Raw genomic sequence first — 14,891 nt, 5'->3', positions numbered from 1 at the left:
CCACTGAATCATACCATAGCTTAGTAATACTGTTATTTAAAAAAAATGCCTTCTTCATATTCTACCTTAGAAAAGACTATTGTCATTTTAGTATTTTTATCTTTATTGAATTTACCATTTATTTACCTTTTCCAAGATTGTGTGCATTTCTCTAGTATTTTTTTAATGTCAAAAGCAGAGAGAAGTGTGTAGATAAATACTTGGTATAGAAGTTTCATCAAGAGAAGCCTGGATGACTGTACCTCTCAGTCTTAGTGAGTGATGTTACCTACCTTCTGGCCTTTAGCTTGGCATTTCAGAAATTATTTGATTAGTGTTCTAGACTTGACCAGACCTGGGTGGTTCTGCCACTAGACTCACCAGAAGCTGAAGTGTATCAGCATTATGCTAATTAAGTTTAATGAGAAGTGAAGCTGTTAGGCAGACTAGATATTCACGCTGGCCTAACCATTATATTCTCTTTATGTCAAAAAGAAAACTCACTCTCTATAAGTTTAAGAGTATGATCAACATTTTCTTGATGGCCATGAAATCATCATATGAGTTCATAGTTTAATGACATTTGGAGTGATGACCCAAGGCATCTCTGTTATAAGAATGTAATTGTGGGCGCCTGGGTGGCTCAGTCGTTAGGCGTCTGCCTTCGGCTCGGGTCATGATCCCGGGGTCCTGGAATCGAGTCCCACATTGGGCTCCCTGCTCCACGGGAAGCCTGCTTCTCCCTCTCCCGCTCCCCCTGCTTGTGTTCCTGCTCTCACTATGTCTCTCTCTGTCAAATAAATAAATAAAATCTTAAAAAAAAAAAAAAAAAGAATGTAATTGTTAGGGTGCATGCGTGGCTCATTTGGTTGAGTGTCTGACTCTTGATTTTGGCTCAGGTCTTGATCTCAAGGTTGTAAGACTGAACCCCACTTCTGGCTCCCAGCTCAGCAGGGAGTCTGCTTGAGATTCTCTGTCTCTCCCTCTCCCTCTGCCCCCCTCTTTAAAAAAATGTAATTGTTCCTAGAGCTAGACATACTGAATTCCTGAACTGAGATACCCTTTTTCCTAACAGGGCTGGGTTTCTTCTGCCAGTAATTGAATTTTCAACTTACAAAAGTAAATAAAGATGAGGTAAAGCAAATAAAATGTTCCATTAATAGTTGTCTTCTTTTCTGAATGACAGTATTTCACTATGTTCTTATTTGAAGCATCGACTGCCAACAGTCTCTTTTACTCTGGCAAAAGTCCCCAGAGTTCAGTTTATGTAGTTAAAAAATTTGTTTTCATCTTACCCACTTTACTATATTTTATATCAGTGTTTCAGGATTTTAGAAGAGTAGAAAGGATTTATTCTTAATGAATATTGATACATTTGATTAAAAGCACGTGACAAAAAATAATAAAAAAGGAAACTAGCATTTTAGCTATAGATTGCCTTTGTTACCATATGACCTAATTTTTTTAGTTTGTGGGTTTGACACTTCTAATTGTGAGTTTTTATTTATAGAGTGGTAAACAAGAGGTTTTGTTATACTTTCCATTCAGTAGACATGTTTAATGGTGCCTGGTCTCCAAAGTACAAATTTTATCTATTCCCTGTTACAGCCTTAGCACTGCCACATTACAGGTGCTCAGAAGGGAGTTTGGATAGATGAAAAAAGAAGTGGAACAATTTCCTTTAGGAGTAGGACAGAAGTTTGTTTTGTTTTGTTTTGTTTTTAAGAATGGTCCACAGATTAGAATCCCTGTTTTGATAATTTTTATCCAAAAATATAGTTAGCCCAGGGGAAGAATTTGAGAGCCAATTAAGATAAAAACAGAAAACTAAGCTTTCTTCATTACTGACAGATGGATATATTGTTCTTTCATGCATAATTTAATTTTTAAAGTTTTTTGTGAGACTGGCTGGTAGAGTTGGACATCTCTGGCAGCTTCATCTAGATTGTGGATGCTTTATGGTATTGTTTCCCAACCTTTTACACTGATCCGCATAGAAAATGGTAGTATCTATGGCATGCTAGGGTAGACTGGAGTTTGGGCACATTTAAATGGGACGTGGTGAGGAAATTTGTTGCATTTTCTTTATGACATATATGTATTTGAAAATAAAATATGAAAGTTTTGGGGAGGATGGTTGTGGCAGGCATGGAATTGTGTCACTCAGATTCCCCTTCAGGAGAACCTCCAGTGGGGAGCGCAGTTGACAGAGAGTCTGCAGCTGTTGCACCTTCAGATATGCGTCCTGGCTGTTCTAGCCAGTGACCAAACACAATAGGGGTACTAGAACTATTCTTGCTTGATGGGGAGCTCCTCCAGCAGGTAATCTTTTGCTTAGGGACTCTGCATTAGCCCAGCCAAGACTTTATCCTGACAGCGCTGTAGTGGGAGGTTCTCTCTATCCGCCTCTCCCTTTGCCCCTCTTCTTGCTCATGTCACAAGTGCTCGGGGTCTGAGGGCTGTCTTCACCTGCTCCTGCTTCCTCTCCCTGCCTTCCTCCAAGACATTTCTTGCACATCTAATCTGCTTTTTTGAAGACCCTAGCTGATGCAGTAATACACAATGAGTTTGTGTAAAACTTGGAGTTAAAATACTTTTATATTTTAAAATGAGAAATTTGAGTTTGCTTCTTTGAGTACAACTTTTGTATCTCAAGGGTTTTTTTTTTTTTTTTTTAAGATTTTATTTATTTATTTGACAGAGAGAGACACAGTGAGAGAGGGAACACAAGTAGGGGGAGTAGTGGGAGAGGGAGAAGCAGGCTTCCTGCTGAACAGGGAGCCCGATGCGGGGCTCGATCCCAGGATCCTGGGATCATGACCTGAACCGAAGGCAGATGCTTAACGACTGAGCCACCCAGGCGCCCCTATATCTCAAGTTTTATGCTTGAAGTGGCTTTATGCAGTCCTGGTCAGGATTTTAAAAAGATGTCTCCACATTCTTGTCACCATCAATTAGAAATTTGGCTCATTCATTCAGTGGTAACAAATGACAGAAGGAATTCATTGCTCTTTGTCTAGTTGACAGAAACTCCTTTCTTATTGTTAATCAGGTATCAAATAATTTCAGTCTCTTTAAGTTGTATATCCTAGGCACTATCATTCTGTTACTTTTCTTTCATTGCCAGATATGACATTGAATTTTCCAATAGCCAATTTCAAACCCCATTACTTTTTCATAGTGAATATTGCAAAATAATCATAAAACTCTTACATGGCTATAGATCTGTTGGTCTTAATAATTCTTCAGAATTCAAATTAGTATGATTAAACATCACTAGTGAATCCCTTTTTATTCCATACCTTTGAAACTGTCTTTTTGCTTTGAATCTTTTTTAGTATGGGCTAATACATACTCTTTATTAACTCTTGTGGCCATTTCTCTTTCTTTCTGCCTAGACTTCTATTCCTCAAGGCTTAGTTCAAACCCGTATTTCGAAAACTCTGATGCTTTGCTTTGTGTGACCCAACCTGTGTAGGAATGATTTATTTGAGAAATGTTTACTGAGTGCATATTCTCTGCTAGGTTCTGTGTATACCATAGTGAACAAAAAAGGGTAAGATCTTCTCTGTCTTCTTTTGTACGATATTGTGAATATGTAAGGATGATAATATGTAAGGATGTGTAACTTGTTTTTTTCCCCTCTTTCTACCCAGTGTAGCATTTGGTTATGTCAATATAATTCACATTTATACATCTATACTAAGTATTTTGTCAAAAGAATGAAAGCCTTTTGTAACTATGTTCTAAAGATCTTTTATGCCTCATAGCACGTACTTGCTTTTAACAAATGCTTGTGAATTAATACCTTAAGTATGAATTATGGCAGAGATGTCCAGGAGAGGACTCACTGGACAGATCCTACATCAGTGGTACAAAACAGATTATTTCTTATCCCTTGAACTTATTCTGATCAGAAGAGCTATAGGGAGAAGATGGAGCAATCTTCCCATTGGTCTAACTACTTGAGCCTAGAGCTTTGGTTCTCAACTTTGGCCATGTATTGGAATCACCCTAGGAGCTTTACAAAAATACTGATTCCCAAGTCCCTCCCCCAGAGTTTCTAATTTAATTGGTATGGAGTGTGGCCAGGACCAAGTGATTGTAATGTGCAGTCAAGATTGAGAACCGCTGCTTTAGGAGATAATGACAATTAGCAGTCTCAGTTAAAGAAATTAGCAGAAGCCTTATTTTGTCTAACTGTATATAATATGTGTACTGAGAGAGCCTGGGAACAGTGCCAACCCAGTAGTAATGAGAACGCATAGCTCGTTGAGGGAATTGTGACTGGTCAAGTCTGGGAAAATTAGAGTATCAAAATAGATAATTACTGTAATGGATTATAACTCATTGAATAAAATAGGATTCTATTAATTTATACTCACATAGGCAAATAAATGAAGAAATGGAAAATTTGATAGTAATGGCTTACCCATATAGTCTCAAATTTAAGTCCTGCAAAATATTTAATTAGAGAGAGAAAAGAAGGAACTCAATAGTGGAAATATCTAGCAGATACCATGTTAAATAATCAAAGTGAACATATCACTACTGGAACAAATCAAAATTGTATGCCACCCGACAGCACATCATGAGGAAAAGCATCACTTCTGTCATACTCCTCCCAAAGATTTATAACCCGGATCTAATTATGAGGAAACATCAGGGAAACCCACACTGAGACATTCTACAAAGAACTGGCCTGTAATAGCTTGTGCCAAGGTCATAGAAATCAAGGAAAGACTTGAGGAACTATTCTAAAAGATATGACAACTAAATGCGATGCATGGTTCTGAATTGGATCCTTTTGCCATAAAGGACATTCATTATTAGTATAATTGGCCAGACTTGGAGTCTGAGGCTTAGATGGTAGAGATGTATCAGTGTTCCTCTCCTGATTTTGATGATTGTATTATGGTTATGTGGGGCAATATCCTTGTTTGTAGGAAATACAAAGTTACTTGGCAAATTACTCTTAAGTGGTTCATGAAAAAACCCATTCATTGTATTGACCTTCAACTTCTCTTAAATTTGAGACTGTTTAGGGTAACTATGATTGTATGACTCACTTTGGAATTACATAGCTGTATGTGAAGCCTCTCAGAATCTTACTTTTTCTCATGTAAAGTCATGTGAAGTAGCACATAATTTATCTGGGCATGATATTTTTCATGGGATACATTTTCCAAGTAATTGAAGCTCTTCAAGTGCTAAAATGCTTTCTAGCTGTTTAGATACCTTGTATTTTTCTGCCTTTTAAAGCAGAATACATTGCACTTGGTCTTGTCTCTTCTGATGACTAACAGTCCTGATTTTGTGAATATTTATTATTGTTTTCTGAAGTAATATCTAGGCCTAGATCCACTTTTAGTCTTTGGGCTTGTTTTGCTCTTACCTCTCAATGTCTGGTTTTCAGTTCTGTTGATGTCAGCAGTGCGTGTATTTCATAGTTTGCCAGTTCTCTTTCTAGTGTATTATTTCTAATCTATTATAGTCTCAAATACAAGATCTGTGCTTTTTCTAAAATTCTCTGTAATGTTAAATAGAGATTTTATCCTAGCAATGGTTGTACTCATTGTACCCTTGTAAGCTTAATTCAAGATTATGTCTAGGCTTCAAAGAATTCTGAAAAGTGAAGAGTTATAAATAGAAGGTGACTACTCTCATTTTACTAACTTTTTGTCAGATGAAATAAGATAATTTTAAAGGAAAATCATTGTGATTTTTTTTTTTTCAGAGCTCCAGAGATTATATTGGGGTTGCCATTTTGTGAAGCCATAGACATGTGGTCATTGGGATGCGTGATTGCAGAATTATTCCTTGGATGGCCGCTCTACCCAGGAGCCTTGGAGTATGACCAGGTAACAAAACTGTCATGATAGATCTAGATAGAATGTAAAGAAAAATAATAGACTAATAGGAATGCATTTCCCCAGGTATATAATACCCATGAAAATCTTTTTAAAATAAAACGACAAGGGGTGCCTGGGTGGCTCAATTGTTAAGCATCTGCCTTGGGCTCAGGTTGTGATCCCAGGGTCTTGGGATCGAGTCCTACGTTGGGCTCCCTACTCAACGGGGAGCCTGCTTCTCCCTCTGCCTGCAGCTTCCCCTACTTGTGCTCTCTCGCTCTCTCTGCCCCCCCCCCAAAAAATCTTTAAAATAAAATGACAAAATCTGAGATCTTAGGGAATTTAAATTCAAGATCTCAAAACTGTATTTGGTTTTTAAAAACTTTAACAGCTGAAGTAAGGTTTCATAAAGGTACAGTCCACAGGCCCCCAAACCAGTTTTGCAAAAACACTTTTTTGTATTATTTTTATTCTTTAGACATTTTTAAAGGGCTGGACTATGTCCATTTAAATAATAAAGCTACCCTTGGGTGACAGACTTTGATGATGGATGAAATGTCAGCCACTTTCAAGGAATAAAAGCATCATAACTATTGATCTTAAATCAGCAACCATTATTGGGCTTAAATACTTCAGTCACCTGAACCCTCTTTAGTATTTTAAGCTGTTTTTGAGTGACATTGGAAATCTAGTTTAACATTATTTAAATGATTCTCTGTAGAATCCAGCAAATTACTTCATTAAACACTTTTTTTAAAGATTTTATTTATTTATTTGAGAGACTGAGAGGGCATGAGCAGGGGGAGGGGCAGAGGGACAAGCTGACTCCCTGCTGAGCAGGGAGCTAGACACAGGGTTCCATCCAGGTCCCCAAGATCATGACCTGAGCTGAAGTCAGACACTTAACTGACTGAGCCACCCAGGCGCCCCCATTAAACACTTCCCATGATAGTTTTCAGTTACGTTCATTAGCCTCTCTAAGCTATTAGACAGTGAATATTGTTTGCTATTTTCTTGTGTTTTTGTTTTGTTTAGTTTTAATACCAAGGTTCTTTTTTGGAGTAGTTATAAATTTAATCTGTATTTGAAAAAGTTTCATAGCATCTTCCTTATTAGAGAGATATATACTCATATTTTAGTGGAAAACTTTAGTCAAAATGAACAAAATGCTTACAGCAGTTTTGTTTCTAGTAGATAAATATTTTTATTAAATGATATACTATTTAACTTTTAGTGAAAAAATAGAAAATAGAACATTTTGGGGTGCCTGGGTGGCTCAGTTGGTTGAGTGTCTGCCTTCGGCTCGGGTCATGATCATGGAGTCCTGGGATCGAGTCCCACATTGGGCTCCCTGCTCAATGGGGAATCTGCTTCTCCCTGTGTCCCTCACCCCACTCTCGTGCTCTCTCTCTCTTTCTCAGTCTCTCTCTCAAATAAAATCTTAAAAAAAAAAAAAAAAAAAAGAACATTTTAATGCAACCATGACATAATTGTAGCAATAAAATGTGCCTTATTTCTGATTTTCAGGGCTTAACTCTGTATCAAAAAGGGTATGAGGGGGCACCTGGGTGGCTCAGTTGGTTAAGCAGCCAACTCTTAGTTTCAGCTCAGGTCATGGGATCGAGCCCCGTGTTGGGTGGGCTCTGCACTCAGTGCGGAGTCTGCTTCAGGATTCTCTCTCTCCCTCTGCCCCCCACCCCGTGCCTCTCTCAGATAAATTAAAAAAAAAAAAAAGGTATGCGAGGTTATGAATTTGGTGATTTACGTGTTGCTGAGATGAGCCTAAAAGTCATTTAATATTAATTATTAGATTAGATGTTATCATTAACTTTAATCTCTTATCTTCTTACAAAGACTTTCTACCCATAAACCACCTCTTTTATGCTAGGCTTCCTGTAGTCTGTCTCTACCTTTCATCCTCCATGTTCAGCATATCTCTAGAAGGTAGTTTCTGTAACATTTTCCATACATCCTGGTTTCCTTCGGCTTTTTACCAACCTAACTTTGATGTGGATGCTAGACTGGTGCTAGTTTTGAAAGAGTTGGTGATCTAGTTGGGAGAGTCCCATAGTCTCTTAGCTGCTGAAGGCTGAAGTTCCAGTCAAATGCTAGAAGTATACCTCTGGTTTTGTGGACTACCAAGTTATGACATGTATGGTATTCTGGAGCAGGACACCATCTAGTGGCAACTTCAGATTGATTTGCTGCTGTACTTTGGATTGGGACGTCTACAGTTCTAGTCTTGGACACCTGACATTAGTACTGAAAAGGACCTGCAGATTATCTATTTACTATTCCTTCCTATTTTATAAAAGGGATAACTGAGGCCCAGAAAAATGAAATGACTTGTCGAAAGTCACAATGGTCATTTGAGACAAAGCCCTGATCAAAGCTTTTTCTAAGTTCCATGATAGATTTTTTGTTTTGTAAACTGGGAACAGGTGTTAATCTGATCCATATTAACAGTATTTTCAGAATGTATAGTACTTTAATTCCAAGAGAATATAATGATTAAAAAATATATTAGCATATAACATCAATAGTTACATCATAATTATTAGTTTGGTATTTTAAAAGTTATTTTCCAAAATATCTGAGTGGAAGTGAATAAGAGTGATGATGTAAGCATTCTTGTTTTGATTTCAATCTTAGACTTTATATACTCATTTCCAAATGTGATGTGTCCTATATAGGTTTTGATAAATGTCTATTTTCAAGATAAGGGAACTCCCTCTATTCCTAATTTTCTAATTATTTTTTTTATCCTAAATTGGTTTTGGACTTTCAAATGCTTTTATACATCTATTAAAATGTTCATGTAAGTGTTTTTTTGGTTGTTTTTTACTTTAGTCTGTTTATTAATGTGGTTGGATTTCATAGATTTTCACCAGCTTCCTGGATTATGATTGTCTAATTAGGATGTGAAGAGGCCATCAATAGGGTATGCCTTTATCTGTTTTCTGTTCCCTGTTCCAGTCATCAGCTGCCCTGATATTCTTGGACACCTAATTGGGGTGCTGTTGCTATTTTATTTTTAAACTTTTTTTTTTCTTACAGTGGCAGTACAGTGGGTAATGGTAATATTATTATTACTTACTGAGCTCTTTTATGTGTCAGAAACTGTTCCTACACTTTCATTAATTCATTTAATGCTCACAGCAACCCTATACTGCTAGAGGTGCATACTACTATTGCCTCTGTTTTACAGATGAGGAAGCCAAGGTGTGGGGAAGTTAAGTAACTTGCCCCAAGAATCTAACCCGGGCAGTTTGAATCCAGAATCTATGCTGTTAGCAGTGGACCACCTCTACACTACCTTATGGATAATGATACTTTCAAGAAAGGGCCCAACTAAACCCTGCTCCAGTCTGTGCTCCAGCCCTCTTCCAGACTTCACTTTCACCCTACCACTGCCTCTCTGCTATCCCTGGAGGAGGGTTTTATGGTCTTTATGTTAGTTTCTCAAATCCATCCACCTCCACCGGTGTTCTCTCTCTCCAGACTGAGTTCTAGGGATGGATCCAGGAACTTAGTTGATCAGTTTGTCCTGTGATAACATTTTTTTTTTTTAAAGATTTTATTTATTCATTTGAGAGAGAGAATGAGATAGAGAGCATGAGAGGGAGGAGGGTCAGAGGGAGAAGCAGACTCCCTGCGGAGCAGGGAGCCCGATGCGGGACTCGATCCTGGGACTCCAGGATCATGACCTGAGCTGAAGGCAGTCGCTTAACCAACTGAGCCCCCCAGGCGCCCCCTGTGATAACATTTTGTACAGATGTTTCTCAGAATGTATGTTGTATAAGATATTCTTTTTTTTTTTCCTGTTTTGCTTTTATTAATAACATTGCTTTTAACAATAGAAGTATTCTTACATTACAGATTCATCAGCATTATTTATAAAGAGGGGAAGCTTAGCCAATTAATTTGGGGAGTTCAGTTCAACACGAACATATGACAATTCTATATTTTATACATGTAGTAATAACTTTAAAGTAATATAAATCTAGAATTGACAGAACCAGAAGAGAAATAGATAAACCCACAATCATAATTAGAAATTTTAGCACGTTTCTTTCAATAATTGATGGAGCAAAAATAGAAACATGATCAGTTTGTAGAGGATTTGAGCCCGTGATTAACTAAGTTGATTTAGTGTCACAGGCATAGAGTACTCCATCCAATACTACGTGCAGAACTGCAGAATGCACGCTTTGGGTGCACATGGAACATTTACAAAAATAAAGACTTTGTATGAAATCTATTGTAATTTACCTCTTTCTTTACTCTTATTGGTATGTCTTATATCTAACCTTTATTTAACCTTCTAATGCAATAACAGGTTTCTTTTTCCCAAAGGAGGTGAAAAAGAATTAGCGGTAGACTTATAATTATTATATACTTAAAAGCCACATTTGAGTCACCAGGAAAAAAAATAATGCAGATTATGTTAATTCTTCATTATGGGGTTTGTGTTCTAGCTTTTTAATCATCTTTATCATCTATTTCTTAAAGCTTTTCCAAGGCAATTTCCTCTTTGAATTTTGGATTCTACAGCTAGGCCCTGACCTTGTTGAGAATTTCTTACATGTCATATTTTCTCATATGTGCATTTCCTTTCCATTCGTACACAAACAAATGGTATGCGTGTTTAGAGAAGGCTGCCCTGTGCTTGAATCAACCCTTCCTGTCTTAATTGTAGGTATACTGTCTTATTAATGTGTTCTGTGTATTGGATTGAACTTCTGTTTATCAGGGAACTATCCAAAACATTCTAGGGAATTAAATAATATTTTTATGGGTAGATGGACAATATTAACTTGGTAATGTTGATTGTTCTTGCAAAATGTTTGTTGGAGTTTAGAATCTCATCAAGAACAGCTAAAAGTCTGAATTTATATTCAAATTATTTTACTTGGTAATTTCAAGTCATATCCTATGTAAGAAAAATAAAATTGACTATTTCAGCTCCTGAGTGTTATGAGGGAGTGGGAATCTTTAAAGTTCTTTTTGTCAGGCTATTTGGGTTATATAGAGACCTTCTCAAGCTGGCTCAAGTAAGAGTTCCTGTACGTATATGTAGACTGTCACCAAAACCCAAGTATGGAGCTGTAATATGACTGGATTTTGTGAAGTGTGGAGTTGGAAGTGCTTTTGGATTCAAAGCAGCACTTAATGGAATTATTAGACATGATAGAACTTCACTTTGGATGAAGCTGGGTCATAAGTTGACTGCTCTTCGAGTGCTTTTATCTGTTCTAGTTCTAACTTGCTACTCAGAGTTTCTGCTCACTGTGAACTTTGGTTAGATTAGCGTGGCCACCAAACTCCAGTTCCATTTTGTAACCCTGTAGTTCCTCCCTCAACAGTGGTTGATACTTGTTAATTCACATTCCTGACATTGTAAATCTCATTTGCTTATTAGCTTATTTCTAGTTGAGTTCACAACTTGAATTTATGAATTAATTGGTTCTGAGTCAGGTTTTCACCCTTAATTCACTGGGGACGGAGGAGACAAAGGGTGAGTTCTTCATGTATTAGGGGGTATAGGTGGAACAGTTTTTCTTTAGAAGACAGGACAGGCATTATGACCAAAAATAAACTCACAAGATCACTTGCCATTTTTTTGTTTTGTTTTCAGTGCCCTCTCAAATTCATAGGTACGTTAATTACCCTATTCTCTGTGTTCTTTTAGCACTTTGTTTTCTTCTTCATAATGGCACTTCCTAGCTTAATTGCATATTATGTGCTTAAATATTTATTCTGAATTAATATGCTTTTGCAGATTGTCACCGTGTTTTATTCATTTGCATATCTTTAGCATCTGACATATAATAAATGCTCTGTGTATGTTTGTTGAATTGTTGAAGACCTTTCCTACCATCTGAGAACTCTGATGTAGCATCTAGCAAAAGTACCTTGGGGTACTTTTCACTTTCTGTTTCTGTAAAACAGGGAACTCAAACTCAGCCACTTATGGGATGTGGAATGAGGGGAAGTGATTTTATACAGGGGAGTAACAGATTTGTGTTTTGCCAGAATGGCTGTTAGTATGAGTAATGAATTGGGGGTGAGTGGATGGCATCATTAGGGAGGCAGATAAACTACGTAAGGGGGCTTGTGAAATTGTATAACTCAAAATTGAAGAAGACCTAAAAGAGGGATGGAGAGAAGGGACAGTTAGGAAAAATACTAATGAGGTAAAATTGTTAGGGTTTTGGATGTTGTGGGGAGAGAGATGAGGGAGAGGGTATGTGTCTGGTGTAAGTTTCAGGTTTCTGGTTTGGGTGGTTAGTGTTGGTGTTTGTTGCTGGGAAATACATGAGGATTAGCAGATTTAAGGGAAAATTGAGTTTAGGATATGTTCTCTTTGAGGGACCTCAGGTCCAGCCAGGTAGAGAGTTTCAGTAAGCAGTTGGATCTACAGCTCCAGGGCTAGAGATAAATATTTATATACAGATTTAGAGATAAAACAATGGGCACTTGGGGCTTATAGAGGGAAAGAGGACAGATAAAACTTCTTACCTTACTGATGAAGCCCTCTGCCTGCTAGTTCAGTTTTACCTCTTGTCATTTTTCACTGAGTGAACCTCTGCGCTTCCAGGATCTGAATGTGTGGGTGTTTTCTCCTGATTTTGCATATTTACTCATATTACAACCTTAGCATATATCATAGTCAGGTTTTCCCCACTCTTCAGGGCTAAAGAACTCTTAACTTGTCCTTGTAGACTCAAGTTGAGCATCACCTGTTCTGGAACTTTATGTGACTACAATTATTTTACATGTCCCTTCTCTGTCTTCCCATAAGCTTGTATTTATTATGGTACTTACAACCCTGTAATATAATTGTTTACTTGTATGCTCCCCACTAGAATTCCTTGAGGGCATAGACTACGTCATTTAATTCTTGACCTAACATCGAGCTTAGTGTCTGATAGAGAATAGGTGTTCAGTTAATATCTATTACATGAAAGAATAAACTCTTCTGTTTTATAAATTATTTTTCAGATTCGATATATTTCTCAGACTCAAGGTTTACCAGGAGAACAGTTGTTAAATGTGGGCACGAAATCCACAAGATTTTTTTGCAGAGAAACAGATATTTCTCATTCTGGTTGGAGATTAAAGGTAATTCATTAAAAAAAAATATTCAGGAAAACATTTTTTTAAGATGCATCATGTGGATAATATCCCCCATGCCTATTTTTATTTTACTGTATTTCTTCTTCTGAATTTTCATTTTTGACCCTTCCCCCTTTTTAATGGGGGAAAAAAAAGCCTTCCCCGAATAACTTAGCTCATTCTCTAACCTGGCAACATAATTAACTCATCTTAAATGGTTTTTTAGATTTTATGTATGTAATTACTTCTGTGTTGTATGTTTCATCTTCTCTACCCAGTTTCCCATTATTAAGCTTTATAGGACAGGGACTAAATTTCACCATTTTACTCCATAACCCAAGTACCTAATTTATTCCTAGGCTCTTTGTGGGATTAGTAAATCCTCAATGATTAACTTTATAACCAGTTACTTATAAAGGATATAATAGGATTTTATATATATATATATATATATGATAGGATATATATTTTTTACCTGAACCAAGTCTTCTTAATTTTTTTTTTTGTACTTTTAAAAAGTACATTTTTGATAGTTAATCTTTTGGAATTCCTTGCCTTAGAATATTCAATGTATTACACTAGATGTGCCAGAACTAAAGAAATAAAGAATTTCCAAATGGTGGGTAATAATATATTATTTTCCCTCTTTGATATCCAATAAGACACTAGAAGAGCATGAGGCAGAGACAGGAATGAAGTCTAAAGAAGCCAGAAAGTACATATTCAACAGTCTGGATGATATAGTGCATGTGAGTACCACAGTCATGTTTGTTAGTTTTCCCTGCTTACGATGCTGCACTTGAATGCCAAGGATGCCACCACATATTAATCGTCTTCTAAAGAACTATAGAGTGCTTGCTGGATTTAAGCTTTTCAAACAAAATTGTTCCTCTCAGGAACTAAATTGCATTTGTCTTTATCAAATATTAAATTTATACCATCCTGTGCTTTAGTAAAAAGTATTTTCTTTAAGAGGGAAAATCCTAGCTGTACCAATTTATTTTCCTTATATTTTGTTAGAAGTGGATATTTGTTTAAAACAATTTTTTCCCTTGTTTTAAATACTATTTGGTACCTTGAAACATTTTGTAAATTTGTTAAAACTCAATACTCATTCTTGTTTCAAAATAATTGTAGTCCTCTGTTCTTTTCTGTGTTGTGGTATTTTTTTTTAAACTGAATCTTTAACATATACTAACTTCTGTGGCTTTTTTTTTTTTTTTTTTTTGATAACTTGAAATTTTGATCTTATAGGTGAACACAGTGATGGATTTGGAAGGAAGTGATCTTTTGGCTGAGAAAGCTGATAGAAGAGAATTTGTTAGTCTGTTGAAGAAAATGTTGCTGATTGATGCAGATTTAAGAATTACTCCAGCTGAGACTTTGAACCATCCTTTTGTTAATATGAAACATCTTCTAGATTTCCCTCATAGCAACCAGTATGTTACTTGAAAATCTTTTTAAATGATCTGGAAAAATAATACTAAGTCTGTAGAAAATTAGTGTGTTAGAGAGATGATTCAGTATATTTATTAAATGTAAGTAAATGGAGTCGAAAGAGGTTAAGCTAACTTGGCCAAATTCACATGGACTAGTAAGTGGCAGCTAGTATCAGAATATAAATCTGAGTTGCATTCCAATGTTCTTTTTCCAAAAATACCATACTGAAATCACTTTGCTTTATATTTTTGTATATTATGTTATATATTTTATATATTTATGTTTTATATTAATCACTTAATAACCAGGCATATATATAATAAAAGGAAGTGTTAACAGTTTTCCATCCTCTTTTGAGTCCTGCAAACTCCGTCTTTAATTTCCCTTCACACCATTTGCTTTCCCTGCCCACACCTTCTCCTCTGTGTTGTGGAAGGAAAGGAGGGTTTTTATGGGTTAGTGGAGAAGAATATATTCTCAAATTGAGAAGGTCTTATCAGA

The 14,891-nt window shown here is 36.4% G+C and overlaps 1 protein-coding gene across 4 annotated transcripts in view; it reads left to right on the top strand.

Moving 5' to 3' along the window:
* HIPK3 (homeodomain interacting protein kinase 3) overlaps window positions 1-14,891 on the top strand; it is a 91,192-nt gene that overhangs the window by 60,953 nt on the left and 15,348 nt on the right. For all 4 annotated transcript variants that reach the window (XM_045893929.3, XM_045893931.3, XM_054511996.2 and 1 more), the window contains exons 3-6: window positions 5,717-5,840; window positions 12,837-12,956; window positions 13,613-13,699; window positions 14,205-14,389. In XM_045893929.3, the coding sequence (XP_045749885.1) occupies window positions 5,717-5,840; window positions 12,837-12,956; window positions 13,613-13,699; window positions 14,205-14,389 (516 nt within the window). The remainder of the gene's footprint in view (window positions 1-5,716; window positions 5,841-12,836; window positions 12,957-13,612; window positions 13,700-14,204; window positions 14,390-14,891) is intronic.

Source organism: Mirounga angustirostris, unplaced genomic scaffold, assembly GCF_029215605.1.
Source record: "Mirounga angustirostris isolate CCGP_5_RB_7025 unplaced genomic scaffold, mMirAng1.0.hap1 SCAF_13, whole genome shotgun sequence".
NCBI classification, from domain to species: Eukaryota; Metazoa; Chordata; class Mammalia; order Carnivora; family Phocidae; genus Mirounga; species Mirounga angustirostris.
Note: the sequence above shows the minus strand (reverse complement) of the source record. Positions and strands in the feature narration are given on the sequence as shown.